General features: G+C 38.2%; 2 protein-coding genes across 3 annotated transcripts in view; both read left to right on the top strand.

The window, feature by feature from the left end:
* The first annotated feature begins 896 nt into the window (after positions 1-896).
* Positions 897-3,941, top strand: LOC145943748 (glutathione S-transferase D1-like). 2 transcript variants are annotated; one of them, XM_083051547.1, is made up of 6 exons: positions 907-1,066; positions 2,110-2,363; positions 2,519-2,577; positions 2,645-2,786; positions 3,150-3,317; positions 3,395-3,941. In XM_083051547.1, exons 2-6 carry the CDS (start codon positions 2,223-2,225, stop codon positions 3,548-3,550), a joined length of 666 nt encoding a protein of 221 aa, XP_082907673.1. In that variant the 5' UTR covers positions 907-1,066; positions 2,110-2,222; the 3' UTR covers positions 3,551-3,941. The 2 variants fall into 2 exon arrangements, with proteins under 2 accessions (XP_082907674.1, XP_082907673.1); XM_083051548.1 differs by lacking the exon at positions 2,110-2,363 and having other exon boundaries at positions 897-1,066.
* Positions 3,942-12,422: 8,481 nt separating this feature from the next.
* The window catches only part of LOC145943509 (cyclic GMP-AMP phosphodiesterase SMPDL3A), a 46,894-nt gene continuing 42,311 nt past the window's right edge, over positions 12,423-17,005 (top strand). Inside the window, exon 1 of the mRNA XM_083051075.1 lies at positions 12,423-13,002. The gene's annotated coding sequence lies outside the window, so the exon portion shown is untranslated. The remainder of the gene's footprint in view (positions 13,003-17,005) is intronic.

The raw sequence follows: 17,005 nt of genomic DNA, 5'->3' as shown, positions 1-17,005 counted from the left end.
AATGTTTAAAGCGGGAAAGATAAAAAGAGATATATCGAGAATCTAAATAAAAAATTATTGTGCATTAAGTAACGTATTATTTAATCAATATTAGTTTAAGTAAAAATATATTAAGTATAAATATAATTATAATTTTTTATTATTCCACAAAAGTTGTTATTTATCAAGTTTAATTTTGATTATATTTTATATTTTTCTATTGTGTTGTATATACTGAGAAATAAGACGTAAACATTAAAAAAATATAATCATTAGTTCTACATATACAGAAAAATTTATTAATTATAACTCTCTTGCATTTTTGAAAATTTTTCAAAATTATGACATGATGAAGCAGCTTAAAAATCGAAATGTATTCAGCATCAAAAAATTACGAAGTCTTACTTTGTTAGTCTTGTATTTCAAAAAAATTATTTTTTATTGAGTTGTGTTACATCTTTTGTACATTAAAGTATACAACAACGAAATCTTCTATAAAAAATTTTGTTTTATTTAAAAAAAATTTATATAATAAAAAAATAAAAAAATATATCGAACACAGAATGTGTGTGTGCTTGAAAATTTTTTATCTTCTGAAACAATTGTCGATTACGCTATTAATCGAGTAAAGAGAAAATGTATACCTTACTATATACATTTTCTCTTGCTTTATTTATAACTGTTATGTCTGAAAGAGAGAAAGAAAGAGAAAAAGAGAGTATACGACAAGTTACATTCACTGGGCGTTCTTCCTGTTTTTATTAAGCGATCGATCGACCTTACCAGGAACTTTCGATCGTGACGGATAATGTCAACGTTGCAATATCGCGGTTTTGTTTGGCGGTACACTATTGCTATGGCAACTTTGCAAATCGTTTGTGCGCGCGCATTTTCTTCACTTTTATACGCCTGCTGTTTTCCATGAAAAACCTATTCGCCACTTGAAGAAGCGATGAGCGACATATTCCTAACGGTTCGGATAGTTCATTGACCCAAACGAACGATAAGCCAATTAATTAGTCTGATGCGTAACGGTTGCAAGTATCATCGATTTGTATCAATCAATCGAGTTTGTGAAGGGTTGCAGGTAAGGGTTCATATCTGAAAATCATTTAATGGCGTACTAATTAACGGAATTACTACATTAACCATAATTAGAACGATGAGATCGATGTTTTCACGAAATGTGGATATTCATATTATTTATGCATTGCAAATACTCTTTGCGCTCCATTAATGTGTTTAATTGAATATCAATCTCAACTTGTTAGTAAAGAACACATAATAAACTTACTCTAATTTGATAGAAAAATATTATTCTCTGTTAAACGTTTACTCAAATAACATCATATTTTGTTATTATAGTCAATTTTTACATTATTTATCATTTTAATAATCTCGCTTCATCTTTCGACATCAATCATAGACTTATTTTCTCATATTTATGATACCATTTCTTTTTGCGATAAATTGCGAATTTATATTTATTGAGAATTGCTTTCCCGCAGACGTGATTTAGAAAATTAGTTCTTCACAATGAAATATCTTGTGTGTTCTACTTTCGAACTGTGTGACTAGATTCGACAAACAGACGAGAAGTTTATATGTATAATATCATTGCAATTAGACGTGTAATTTCGAAATCTATTATTAAAAGTTATTATTCTGACTAATCCCTAATTTAATATTTAAAAATAATTTTAAATATAATTTCAAATAATAACAAATATTTTTTTATTTTTAATCTATCAATAAAATTAAATTTTTCATAAATTGACTAAGAATAATAATTATTTTCTTTATTTTTCTTTATCGATTTTGAATAATTATTTTCATAATTTTTTTTAACTTAAAAATTAATTTTTAAGTTGTTATTCCAAAAATTGTAAATTGTAATTAATTATTCTTACTAAAACATAATTATCTTTATAAAATTATTTTTATTTTTATTATTATAAATCATTTTATACGATTGTTTCCTTATTCGTTTATCTTTATCACTTAAACTGTATAAGTTTTATACATGAGTTTCTCAATAATTTTTATTTAGAAGTTCAAATTACACTAATATAGATTTAAAAACTTGTCATTAGTTGGAGAGTTGCAAATATAAAAATTTTATTTATATAGTAACGATATTCAGAACGAGCGATTCGTGAAGCGAAACCAGGGAAGCGCGCGAGAAAACGCGAAGAGAATAAAAAACGCAAGTGATCTGACGAGAAGCAAGGAAGCGACAAAAAATGCCGATTGATTGTTACTATTTACCGCCAAGTCCACCTTGTCGCACCGTTATGTTACTCGCGAAGGCTCTAGGCGTCCATTTGAACATAAAAATCGTGAATGTCATGAACGGGGAGCATATGAATCCAGAATTTGTACAGGTTCTTCGATTGTATTGCTTCTGTATTTGCGCGTAAATTTATTAATTATTAATATAAATAAATAAATAAGATTCAAATCGCATAATCAACATAACTTGTAAACTCAGATACTTAGAACATAATTCTAAAATCTCTAAAGCATACTTTTATCTTAGATAAATCCGCAACATGTGATACCAACCATCGACGACAAAGGCTTTATTTTATGGGAGAGGTAAGTAAGGTCCTTTTTTACGCTTTTCTATAATTAAACTCAATCTAACTAATATATGTTGTTACAGTCGTCCTATTATGGCCTATTTAATTAACAAATATGCGAAAAATGATTCTCTCTATCCAAAAGACCCAAAACAAAAGGCAATAGTCGATCAAATGATGTATTTTGATTCTGGCAGTCTCTATTCCAATCTTATAAAATGTTATGTATGTATTGATTAATCTATTGTTCAATTTTCTTCTAATTAATATTATAATCGATTCAGTTTCTCCAAACATCTCTCACACAATCACTGTGGTCATCTTATATGTATATTTATATATCTTTATACAATATAGTAAATTTTAAAGCCAACTTTTCCTACCTCTGTTAATTAATACCCGTTAATTTACGTCCAGCTACATTAATCTAATTTTCACATTAAATGAAGAAATATTTTATTTCCGGAACTGTCGGCATATCGCTGAATGTTGAAATAATTATTCTTCTTACATAATATTATTCATATTGTATTATAATATTTCTGTCGATATTTTTGACTCGATAAACAAAATTATTATTATTTATAGATACCAGTGGTGCGAGGTATGGCTTCTTCAATTAACGAGGCAGATCTGGAAAGAGTGCAGAAATCATTCGAGGTGCTTAACTCTCTTCTCGAGGGTAAAGAATTCGCTGCCGGTGATAACTTGACTATCGCTGATTTCACTATCAGTACAACTATATGTGTGATATTGGTGAGCCTCTTCGCAAGGAATGACTTTATCGAGCCTGTATAGATAGAGTGCTGTGACTATTTTTTCGACTATTGCAGTGTTTCGACTTTGACATCAGCCCTTACGAAAACATCGTCGCGTATTACGATCGTTGCAAGGAAAGCTTGGAGAAATTCGGATTCGAGGAGGTGCACGCCATGGGTGTTAAAGTGTTTACCGAGATCTATCACGCGAATTTGCAAGAATCTAGTTAACGTGGATATGGCTATGGATATTTTTGCGCGCTTAAAGTAGAGGATCGATAATAGTTCGTTTACCTGAGATCGAGATTAGACATGAAATCTCATTGTTACCTTATAGAATTTAAATTCACTTTTTACCTTCGCGGTTTCTAGCATTACAACTCTTTAAATCAAATAATGCGAATATTTTGAAACGATTATTTCTACCGTAGATATGCACGTAGCATAATGCATCTTGTCATATAATAAATACGGTATGTGACGTGTTGGAAAAGTCTTATTATGTCATAAAATTAAACATATTGATTAATAGATATTCATGGTTAAATAAATATATGGTATCTTTTGCGGAAAAATTGAAAAGGAAGACATTAAAATTTATCGAAATTAATAAATTTAAAATGGCAGAATTAATATATATAAATGTCAAAATTAAGAAATGTTTGAATTTTTGAAAAAATTTATATATGCATGCAATTTATGTATATATACATAATAAATTTGTCAATTTATTTATTTTGATATTAAATTAGTATTCATTGACTCTCTTTTTGAGAATTGAAAGTCTTAATCACATATGTAATTTCGATTGCAATAAAATTCTTTTAACATACTGTAGCTGTAATATGACAAAAAAATACATTAAAACAATCCTTTCTTGCAACTTTAGCTACAAATTTCTCAAAATTGTGCGTAATACAGCAATTTGGAAACTGGAATCGCATTTAGAATAAAAGAATTACGGAAAGTGACTATTCTTATTTTCAAAAATAAAGTAATTTTTCATTGAACTGTGTAATATATGAGGTGAGATAAATTATTCCTCAACAAGAGGGAAAATAACTTCTGCGAGCAATTGGTAATCAATTTTTGCTCTCTTAGATTTCAGTTATACTCGGCGATTTAGTTACGTGGATCGGCAATTATGTCGGGCATTATATTGGCCATTAAAATGGGTTCCTTAATTTTCCGGGGCAAAAGTGATTTCGGTGCAACGTGGTCGGCGGTTTTACGATCCCCCGTTAACGACGTATTCCCGTAATTTTCACGATTTTGTTTGCGCCGCTCCATTCGTCTCAATAAATTTTTTTCGTTACCGCCGTCACCTGGGATAGTTCTGGGCGGTCTTTGACCTCGTTTTTGGAACGAACGCGATGCGCCGTGACGATATAATTTTAATTAGCTTTAAAGGTGCGCGCGCTTGCGTCCGCGAGATGAATGGGAAGATCCTCCTGCGTATAATGCTGTCGTTGCGTGCCAATTCGATATAACGCGCATACGCAGACGTTGCTAATTGCTCCGGCTTAGTTCCGGAGCAATTTGCGGCGGACACGACGCCTCTATTGACCGACATGAAAGAAACCGGGATTCGATCAGGCAATACATGGACGCACAATCAACTGTATTCCCAGCAACCGGATGTAACCAACCGACGGTACTTAGTAGACGCTTTCGTAGTCGATAGCGAGAATGCACGTTGGTCGAATAAATTTGGAAAATAAATAATTTAACGATGCGACGAAAAAAAAAACACCGCGTAAGCAACAGCTTGTTATTCAAATTTGGAATAATAATAAATTAGTTTGCTACATATAAAATCAAATGTTTCAGTAATTTGTATATACGCTATGGATGGGCGATAGAAATGCCTAGAGAAAGTCATACCCTTCTAAAAGACGGGACAAAAATATTTTTTTCGATTCTATGCGTTTCCCAAATTTGTATCGATTCTTTGTATAGGACACCTCGTTAAATACGCACACGAAAATTACATTCGATACGCATGGTCGAGACTATCCACTGTCGATAACCGTTGTGGAATGGCACCAAAGGACGAAGCTGGTTCTTCATGCGCTTGGCTGTTATCGCAGCGAGCGTCGGGCGTGTCTGTGGTGTGATTATCGATTAGCCTCGGCAAATCCACTGAGATGGAAAATGAAATAGCCGCGCGCTCGCACCCGGCTCATCGACGGCGTCGGGGAAACGCGTGATCTATCAACCCTATCGGCGTTACGTTCATTCCGTTGTATATATACATCCGGATAGCCCGCAACGCGCTCTGGTAATGTGTTTTAATAATGGGAACATAATGTGTGTGCAAAATGCGCGCCGAGCGCTGATACGTACACTCATAATCGAACGTCCGGATCTCTCGGTGTTGTACGTTTTATTGAGATTATTAACGCATATAAATGCACACACACGCGGGCGCGAGATCGGAAAATGTTGGGCGCTCGTTTCGCGTCCGGTCAATACAACCGCCATATCGGAAAATCCGACACTTTTGTTTACGGCGTGCTTGAAATATTAAATGAACACGGGAGAAACGCGCAATAATTATCGCCGCGCGACACTAAAGCGCTTGTAACATTGAGCGCGCATACGTTTATTTAAATTATCCTCTTATAACAGAAATAATGTTTGGCACACAGCTAGCTGCCAATATTATCCGCGTGTGTGAATATCAAATTTCGAGCTCGTCGAAGATGATCGAGCAATTAGGTCAAAAATTATCGTTGCCAATGGATTAACGAGCATTTTGACATCGATACGTCGATATTGCATTTAATCGTTCGCGTGCTCGCTAAACAAAGGATAAAATTCTATATATTATCGCGCTATACATATATACACTCCGATTCGACGCGCGTTTATCAGCGATTTCATTCGCCGTTCAACGACGGATTTTACAAACGCGACGAATAATTATAACGCCGCCAGCGAAATGACATCCGAGCGCAATGTTGCTGAGAGAATTTGATTTCACGAGCGAAGAAATACGATTCCTTTACGCGCCATCTTTCCTTCCCTCGACGTTCCAGAACTCGACCAACGAAGTCAAAGCCACTTGCGTCAAAAGTAGCAAAAGGATGTTCGAACGTCCGTCGTTCGAACGTCAGTATAGAGGAAGCCCCTCCTGCCCCTTTCGTCCGATACCCGATGGCATCGCGATAGGTGAAAGATCAAAGCTTCAGACTGCGAATATGTGTATCGGAAGGTGCGTATTGGGACAGGAGCGTCGCTTTATACCATTCCAACCCGTTCCGCCGTTGTCACTCGAGAAGTAGCAAAGATGTTACCAGTTCCAACGAGTTCCAAGGAGTTACGAACTGCTCCGTGTTACTTCCCGTTCGCTTTCTCGCTACGCCGTCAGGGGAATCGGTTGTTACGTGACGCGATTCCTATGCCGGAACCGTGTGGTCTGCGTTACGTCTAAACTAAAAAAAAAAGTAGAAAAGGATTTCTTACCTTTATCCTTGACGCTGCCAAGACGATAGTTACATTGGAGTCAAATGGCGTGTGTTGTTTGGTAAAAGCACTTGTAAAATATATACGGTTCATTTAATCTCGCGAAAATATTAGAAGAATTTTTATTAAAGACAAAACACTTTTTATATATAAACGAATGGAACGTTATTAGAATCGATCTCTATGTTTATTATACGAGAGACACTTTGTTTCGTTCTATTTATCATTCTCTAAAGTTTGCGCCAGAATGATCTCTTCTCGCATCTTGTAAAAGTGGAGTGAGTTGTATACGGATCAATGACCATAATTGGAGAATTACCCTTCGACATGAAAATGCAAACGTCATAGTTAGTCGACGAGACATTACTTTGAGAAACTCGAGCTCTTGGAAATAATTTTCGACCGGTAAGGAAACTTTACGGACTCGCGAAAGTTATTTCATACTACTTTGATACAGCGCGCACTCTCCCGCTCGACGATGCCCATAGCACGGCTATACAAAGACACTTGAGTTTCGAAGTTGGTAGATTACAACAAACTTCTCCTGCAATATGTAACTTATAGAATTTACAGATACCTCGACGAAAACGGTCGAGAACCGGTAATCGTCGGCCGACATGTCTCTTACATCTGGATACATGGGCTTACTGCATAAGCCTAATTTAGGCTAATGTCAAGTATCTATCTACGCTGCTTGTGCCGGCAATTCGATTTGTTCGTTGAATGTATATTATTCAGCTGATAATTACTATCCTGCATTAATTATAGAATTTACCCAACTAAGTTTAATAAGAAATAATCTCTTTCGTTGTAGTTTCGAAACAAGACAACTTCAAGGTATCCGGAGCGTTGATGAAGGAATACCAGAATTTGCCAAGTTTTACAATTATGAGTCAGATTGTATCGATGTGTTTTGCTTATATTTAGTTCGATTAGCTAAGAGCGTTGTTCCCTATTGTCGAACTTGTGCATAATACAATCGCAGTTTGAACCCACGTAAAATTTGGCCTCGCACTTGCTCTAGGGTCGAATCTATATATAGAATTGGAATTGTATTTAGGGTAGAATCTATAATATATTTAATCTCCCTCTCTCTTGTTCGCCATTATTTCTTTTCCCTCGCTAATTAATACCAAGTTTTAGTAACGTACGTGCAGAGAGGAAATTGGTCATCCTTCGAGATATGTATACGCGCACATGGACATTAACACGCGACGGGCAACAACGACACGAGGGACCAATGGCGACAGCTAACTCCTCGTAACGATGCGTGTAGTGGAAACGCGTGTAAGCAAATGGACAAGTACAAAATACACGGTGGAGCATAAACGAGCTATACCGCGATTCGCTGGGAGCTACGGCCCGCGCTGTGCACTGATCTAAAAGCCGAATAAGCACCCGCCGGCTAATGAAACAGCTAATCATACGTGCACCACTGTGGTATCATGTTTTATTACGCGTATATGTATATGCGCGCTAGCGCGCGGCCGCGTGCCTTTGGGAAATATTACGCGCAAAAAGGGGACTTTTTATTAAATGCCGCGTCCGATATTTCGCGCGTTGAGACTCGCATCTCGCATTCGAAACGAATAATCTCCAAATCGATGCTTAATACCCGGACGTATTTCTACCCCATATCGCATCCGCATTTCTCTTTTATGACTGGCGAAGGAGAAGTTGCGTGTGAAAAGTGCGATCGCGCGAACGATGTTTGCATAATGCCATAATAACGCGACGCTGTAATAGAAGCGCACGCGCGTTTTTATTCTAGCATATCATTTACGAGAGAGAAAGAGGGAAAAATTGCATATATCTCTCGTCCGCGCGTAATTAGCATAAGACTCCCGGTCCCGGACGACATTATCGCCTTCGTCGCGCTTATCAGCATCACGAACGAGTTGCATCGCGAAGAATTGTTAAGCGCCGAGGCACAAGGCACGTGTAAGTCAATATGTAATTCCTGGGCCATTCGGGTGAACTGTGACGTTATTGAAACGCGACTGATTACTGATGGAATATTCACGATTTCGCAACTGTATACATCTCCGTCGCCCGCCACGTACATGCACACATGCTGTATATTTCAACGGAATTTGTATACCGTTTGGTTCCCTCCCTTAATCAAACAGCAGACGCAACCCCGTCAGAGATCCTCCCTTGTCAACGTCCTTGTCGCTATACGAATATTCCTCGTATCCGTGTCATAAAGTCATTACCGGAACATCCCTCTCTTCCCCTTTTCCTACCCCAATGCCTAGTATACGATAGCGATGATACTCAAGGAGACACAATTTCTGTCACGCGCCCGGCCGATTGGTCGCGGCGCGTCGGAGAGACGCGTGCTCGCAATCCACTGGAGTAAATTCCGCTGATCCCGGTTGAATCCTCTTTCTTTCTCTCACTCTCTCGGAGTTCTTTTTCTTCGCGACACACGGAAGTCGCAGATGTGCCCAGGCGCGCCGAGCAAATCCGGGGCCAAAAAGGAAAGAGGCCAAAGTAGCGGGAGAGAACGAGGGGGATCAAACTTTGCGTTCTCTCTCTCTTTATTTCATTCTCTTTCATTCTCTCTCCTCTCTCGTGGTGCGGGACGCTGAGACCGGTCTTATCTATGTAACCATTCGGCACAGTATCCTACTTTACTCTTCCGCGTGCGAAACTCCACGTTTTGACAGCGAGACGCGCGGGAAACGAATCTCCGGCTACACCCCTCGGCGGGAGAAATCCTCCGCGTTTCGTCATAGTCACCCAATTCGCGGCGTATGCGAATACGCGCGCGGGATAAAATATGCTCGACCAACCTACCTACGCTTACGAACGTTATCCGCGCGCACGGGTGTTACTAGGATATTTACGATATTTCGGGATTGCGGAGTATCGGCTTCTTGTGCGGAAAATATCCGCCAACGTCAAATACTTTTGCGGGAAATATTATCGAGAAACACATCGACGTGTTTTAGTTTTCAAGAAATTATCGTGAAATAGACTGATAATTTTCGCGTGAAAATAATATTCCCTCATGATTCCGCGCGCGATGTAATATTTTATATTAAACGAATAAAAATATCGATATTCCCTGGATTAAATTTTAAGCATCACCGAAGCAATATTTCAGACACACTTTGTTTTGACAGCATCGATATTTTGGGGGATTTCGCTTCTGAATACTTTATATCGTCATTTTATTTTATTCAATATTGCCACATATTCGTCTTTAGGGAAAGTATCGCATCAATTTATTTATGATATTTTGCGCGGAATGAATAGAGAAACATCGGCGCTGGCGGTCCTATTAAATTAAATTTAAAGCATCTTCGGGGCGGCGCGTTACTTCCGTCTTTGCAGACACGAAGCCGGAAGTGGATATTGCCGCTACCCTCTCGTTCGCCGCGCTTACTAAATTAGTACCGTCTCCATCCCCCGGAGCTCCGCGACCTGTTCCTTATCTGTAACCACCATGCCGCCACCACGGACCGGTATCCAGTATATCATCCGACCGGCACCCTCCATGGACTTTATGCTCGCTTCCTCTCTCCGCCTCTCTGCCTTTCACTCACGCATACCGGTGTGCATACAACCAGCTACGGATTCGATTGCGACGTACCAATGCGCTGGTTAGGCAGCTCTGCTCGGAACATATGCCTCGGTATTAATTTCCTCGGTATTAGTCTGCCAATATGCTCGTTTTAACAAGCGTATTCAACATTTTAGGCAACCGCGCAAATATCTATTAACCTTCCGAGTGAAATGTGCTTTCCCTCTATTTACCTAGCGATAATTTATAAAGTATCCTAGAATTATTATTTGTCCTTCTTTGCAGATTTTTCAGTTGTAGAAATGATTTTTTCGCTTTGCGAAAATATCAAGTCAATCTTTATTATCGCGCTTTTTCCAGTTTTTTTTTATATCGAGAGAGATATCGCTAGAGAATCATTCGAAAGTGATTAGAAATGATTTCGTCATTTATTTTTTTTTTGATTCGCCAAAGCTTTAAAACATTACAAAAGTCCTATTTTGATGAATACATCAATGCATTTAGTATGTTTAACATTTTATGTGCAAGTAAGAGCACGGCGGACTGCGATACGTAAAATACTGTATGGATGGAATATGTCATAAAGAAAAACTATAAAAACAGTTTTCACGACGAAGTACAATCATTAATAAGATCCTTATAAAAGTTTATGTCCATCGTTAAATCTCAGCGTTGATTCTAAAGCGCATAAGTTAGCTTTTCCAAACAATCTGAATATTACAAGCGCGCTGAAGTTGTTTCTCGTGTTGTCCCTATGTAAGTATCTACTTATATTTATACATATATACTATATGTATATATCTATTTCGAAAGCGGCATAATTCTTCTTTATTGCAAATTTTTTATAAGGAGGATTTAGCCGTTATCAAAGATTTAGTTGCAAATCACTATTCGAATTTAAATAATTGCTTGCACTTTTTTCAATTTTCAAGAATAAAGTCAGTGTTAGAAATGTAATAATTTTCCCAATATATATATACACATATGCAATTCTTTAGCAGAAGATTAATGCAGTTGTTGAGATATATGAGTTTTTTTTTGTGGAAAGAGGATTATAGATTATTAAATCTTCATACATCATTGTACCTTAAACTCTCTCAACTAGACAATTTTTTCCAATTTTTTTCTCAAGATTTTTTTTAAACAATAGAAATAAGAATATTCAAATGACATATTATAAATACGTCTTCGGGATCGGGAGCAAAATCAGAGGAAAGAACATTTCATATCCAGTTCGAGGAAAATTGCGCGCAACGTTACCATTCTTATGTAGACGCGAGTTGACGTATGCGTCGATGTAAAGCCAAAGAAATGTCATTGTAAAAATGTGGAAAACTGAACGAATAAGAAAGGAACGGGGATAAAAGAACGACACAAACGCGGAGGCCGCACATATAACATCGAGGACATCAGGTTGAAAGCAACGAGCGTGACAGTTAATAGAAAACGTTCTAAGCAACACAATGACATGAAACCGTGGATCCGACAGTAGTGGCCGTTAAGTGTTGAAAGAAATGGCACATCGAAGGCGAATAATCGGAACAGTTGTTAAAAAATACGAGTACCATATCGTGGCAAAACGCCCGCGGCTGAGAAAAGCGAAGATCTGAAGAAACTGCACTTGATTTCTGGTTAATAAAACGCTATACGAGACATAAAGTGATATAGTGATGTATACGTCGCGAGATATAGAGTACAATCGAGGCGAGGAGAGAGGATAGTAGAGAGAAAACCACTATACGGGGCTACGTGTTGCGGTGGTGAGAGACACGGTCCGGGGCTGTAGATGGGGGTGGCCGGGGCCTCAGAGATATACACGCAGCGAGAAGGAGATAAAACGAGAGACACAGACAGACAGAGAAAAGGGAGGAGGGAGAGAGAGCCAGCCTCTCCTCATACACACGCGCGTGTATGGTGTACGCGTAAAGAGCGACGCGTGTTGTCTCATGGTCACGCGTGTGCGAGATACGTAATGGGTTGAAGAGAGTAAAAGGGCGCAGTCGCGAAGCCGGAGCCACCCTCGTGACCCCCGGCAGGCAGCGCCGGCGTCGACGGCGGCGTCGACGGCGGCGTCGGCGTCGGCGGCGGCGTCGGCGTCGTCAACCACCGTCCCGAGGAGGCAGCGAGTTCGACTCGTGTCGGGTTACGAGCTGCACACGGTTCGTTCACCCTCGCGATACGGGGTGTTTGCGCTCAAGCGACGAGGGCGCGCAATTTTCTTTCGTCGCTCCCTTCATTCACATCGGTTATACTTTCCACGTTATACTTTTCACGCTGTCTACCGTCGCGTTGCATATTCATTCGGGACAGATAACAATCTCGACATTCTCGTGCTGAGAAACATCTAGATGTGATTTATCTCATCGCGAATGCGGACAGAAAGGAGAAAGGAGAGGTAGGAAACGAATTAGAGACTGTTTGCCGACAGTGGAGGATGATCCGAGTGAAGAAGGAACTTGAAGACTCTATCTGAAAGGGAAACGATATAAACCCCGAAACCCCGATGCCCCGGTGCTGAAACCTGTGATTTATACGCCGCGATTCTAAGTTTCACTCCAAGGAAGAAGAGAATAAAGTGTGGTATAGGTGTACGTGTAGGTGTGTGTGCATGTGTATATTCTCCGGTATGACCAGTCACGAGTGAGGCTCCGATACATCCATTCTCGCGGAATCACACGAACACGTAAGTGCTGATTGCCTTTCGTTCTTGCACTCTTTATATAGCGTGGTCTTTATTACCTCAGTAAACGCGCCGGTTCGAGAGGCGTAAAGCGGAATGAGTTCCGTTCGTTCGCGCAGGAGACTGTATATAATTGCTCAAGTTGGAGACTTATGCCAAGACGTTTGCCGAGGGACGGATAATTTTATCAGCTGAAAACGTTCTCGGCAACTCACTCAAATTTTCGTTCAAAGTATCTAAATATAATTATACAACAATAATCTCATTTTCGCGACAATCGAGAAGATAATTCGTAGATTTGAAAATGAGAATCGATGGCAAATCGTCAAGAGATGATATATTCTCATCAGAATCGTCATAAAAAAAGAGCATTCGAAATTTGGTGCCTATATTATTGCTTATTAATCATCTTAAACGTTTTCAGATATGAAATTAAATAGTTTGCGATGCTAAAGTAATACGTTGTATTTCTTTGCGAGTATAAAGTTTCAAGAATATTTTTATTGTTATAAAAAACAGAATATCGTGTTTGGCAAATTTAATTGATATTTGATATGATTTTTTAAAAGTTGGAGCAGCTTGGTATCGATTGTAACAATTTCAATCGAATTTTGATTGCTCGCTACAAAATTATGTTATATACAAGAAATCATGATTGTTATTATTCGTGCAGTTAGTGTAAACACTATATCAGAATTTCAATATTCTGTATAGAAAAACATTTATTTCTAATTATAAACTATTATAAAACATAAATTTAATCTCTTTTTTCTCTTTTTTTCTCAGCTATAACATTTTATAGCTTAGATTAAAATAGAGGAATTAAAAATTCTTTTAAGCCAAGGATTAAAATATTTTATAGATATAAAAAAAGTCGCCTTTTCTTCTCTTCATCCAAAACCAAAGCGAATCTTGGGAAAATGGTTCTCTACTTTCTCGGGTATTCTGCGTTTGTGTATGCAATTTCACTATCTAAATAAAGAGAAAAATGATCATTTTGATCATTTACTAGCTTTTATAAGTATAAGAAAGTAACAATGAAAATTTCTGCTCTGTTTCACAAAACTACAAGTTTGATAATTTTCCGACTTTTCCGTCTCGAGTATTGAGGAATGTTAGAATTGCCATTTGTTACAATTGAGTTTAAGCTCTTCTAGTCTTAATTCACTGCTTTCCTTGCGAACGGTGCATCCAATTTATACTGCTCTTCAGTGAAATCAGAATTCCACAAAAGAACTTAATTTAGAACCTCATATTATATATATAATATATATTTTAGAAATATATAAATTATATAAATCTTTCTCACACACAAATCGTACGCGTTTATTTATTAAGATTGAAAAAAAACTATTAACCGTCAAAGGGGCGATAAATCGTTGTTTAACGACTATTGTATTGCCGTATAAAGTGGCCATTATACATCGATCTTTTGACGATATCGATTGAATGGAAGTGTAGCAGGATAATTTTGCTTGTTTTTTTCCATCAGACGCGTAGATTGGTGTTGCGTAATCGTTGCCCTGTGATTTCCCAAGCTTCGGGATACGGAAGTTGGTTGAAACGTCTAATTGGCAACCAGGCATCGCTTTGATCCGGAAATTGCAATCTCTGTTGTCTCGAGCGCGGTTAAATTGTTCTCGACGCTGTCTATTTGCGCGGCGCATTATCGTTAAACGAAACAATTGGTCCCGCGTGTCGGGGACGCCGCGACACCCTTGTCTCTAAAGCGTTTAAATAAATTTTAAACTTTTTAAACGTCTCCCTAACGGAAGATAAATTATTACGAATCTCCGCGTTAAACCCACGTGGCGGCAGCCCGGGGATGCACAAGGAATACATTAATGCGAGATGCATCGTACCCTCTCTCTCTCTCTCTCTCTCTCTCTCTCGACTCCCTCTCGGCTCCCGTGAACGCAAAACTAGCATCTGCGTTATCCCCGAGAAACGCAAAATCGCTTAAGTGTGTCTTAAGCGGGAAGGCGAAACTTTCGCTATATCCATCTGACAGTTATCCGATATATTACACGGCGGGATACCCGATATATTATGCGCGGTTACACACACATATAAACTCTCTGCCTCGACTATGAAACCGTCGGCGGATAATTTTATTTTAGCACGCGAGTTTCTCCGGCGCCAGGATCTTGCGCTCTTTCTTTCGACGACCGGAAGCTGATATTCGAATCGGCGCGGCGCGAATGAAATCGGGGGTGATTCGACGTAATAATATTACGTGCTATAAATTTTATGCTTTAAAGAGAAAGAGAGGGGGTGGAAGAGGAGAAGGAAAGAGGGGAAGGGGAGCGTTAACTCTTGAATCATCGACCGATGTGCCAGACCGACGTGCGTTGGCCCCCTCTCGCACGAGCTTTCATCCCGTTACACGCTCTAATGTGCGCCCGCTGCGGCTGCATCTGCCAGGTCTCCGAATTCGCAAACACGCTTCGCTCCGCGCGGCTTTGTGTAATTAATCGACGTTTCCGTCAACGGCACCTTTTCCAAAGTCGAACGGCAATCTTCCCGTAATTTAATTCCTTCGCCGAATTGGACAAAGTATCGTTCGCATAAGAACTTGGGGTAAGAATAGACCGTATCGCGAGCGATAATGTAAAACTCAAATTTTCAACACATTTTGCAACATTATTCGTACTGTGATTCTTCAAGAATACATGAGTAATAAAACAGAGAACACGAAAAGTCTGAAAAACGTTGTTTGGTTAGCGATAATTGAAACGAATATCTTCGCTTGGGTTGTATTTTTTATTTCATTACTTTATCATTTTATTACATCTCCATTCTCTCAATCTTGGGGAAACTCTCAGAAAAGTACCAGCATGAACGTTATACATTTTGATTAACTGTTTTGCCATCGATATATGGAGGAGTCGGATTACAGACTTTGAACTTTGCAAGTTTCTGCATTATAGTACAAGCCTCTGTAAAAAATAACTGATGACCATATGGTTTGCAAGCACAGCAACCCGGTCGTCGTATATATGCCGCCGGGCAATCTATTCCGCAAGTTTCCCGAGAGAAAAATTTTGCAGCAAAGTTATGCAATAGGCCGGGAAATTTGACCCAGCAAATTCGGAGCAACATCGTTTCAATGGCGATATATTTTCATTATGCTGACAATATTTGTCAGTATAATTTATCTAAATTACGGCTGCATATATATATATATATATAATATTGTTAGCAACAAATTGCTGTATAATACACATATATTCCGATTGTCCCGAATGTATGAATGTGTGAAATATAAATCAATTTGTTGCCGTCTACAATTATCGCCAACGATAGTTTTCAATAATGTAAGCTAATCGACAAATGTATGTATTGCTAATGTAGAGAATATGCTATACCATAAATTTGAGAAAAGTACAACTCTCTCAAGTGCAGCCATACTTGCATGCACTCTTGCTCTCTGGAGAAAGTAACTGTAGTGGAGAGCAATGAGAATTGACGATACCATCGTTTTCCACAAGCATCCTTGTTCGTCGTCATCAGGGGGTCATGTCGTGGCTAGATAGAAACGACGACGCCTGCAGGTGCTGAGCGAACTATTGTATTCTACAGTCGCCGCAGAAATAAATTACAACAACTTGACATACCGTGAGATTGAGTTTGTAACGTTTAAAAGTAAGAATTATATTTAAAATGTTTGCATTTTTTATTTTATTCCTTTTATGCTCTCGATAATCTAAGCAGAAGTTTGTATTCCTCACAAAATAGATTTAATCTCTTTTTTTTTTCATATAAAGCGCACAAAGTGTTAGCTACAACTAAATTAAGTAGTTACTGTCAAACACTCGTAAAATAGAAATTTACTACAACTTATCTTAATTTCTATAATAAATGGAATACTAGATAATTTTGTTGGAAGAATTATAGTAGAGATGGAAGGATAAGAAAAGAAAAAGTCTGAAAGAGATTTAAACTAGCCTATGATTTAACAGAAAGAAGAATTCTTACAAAATATAAATGTACTATCAGCATATAA

This window comes from Prenolepis imparis, unplaced genomic scaffold (genome assembly GCF_030444845.1).
Source record: "Prenolepis imparis isolate NDT839.2.m4 unplaced genomic scaffold, iyPreImpa1.0 SCAF_12, whole genome shotgun sequence".
Lineage (NCBI taxonomy): Eukaryota > Metazoa > Arthropoda > Insecta > Hymenoptera > Formicidae > Prenolepis > Prenolepis imparis.
The sequence above is the reverse complement of the archived record's forward strand: the minus strand, read 5'-3'. Positions and strand labels throughout refer to the sequence as shown.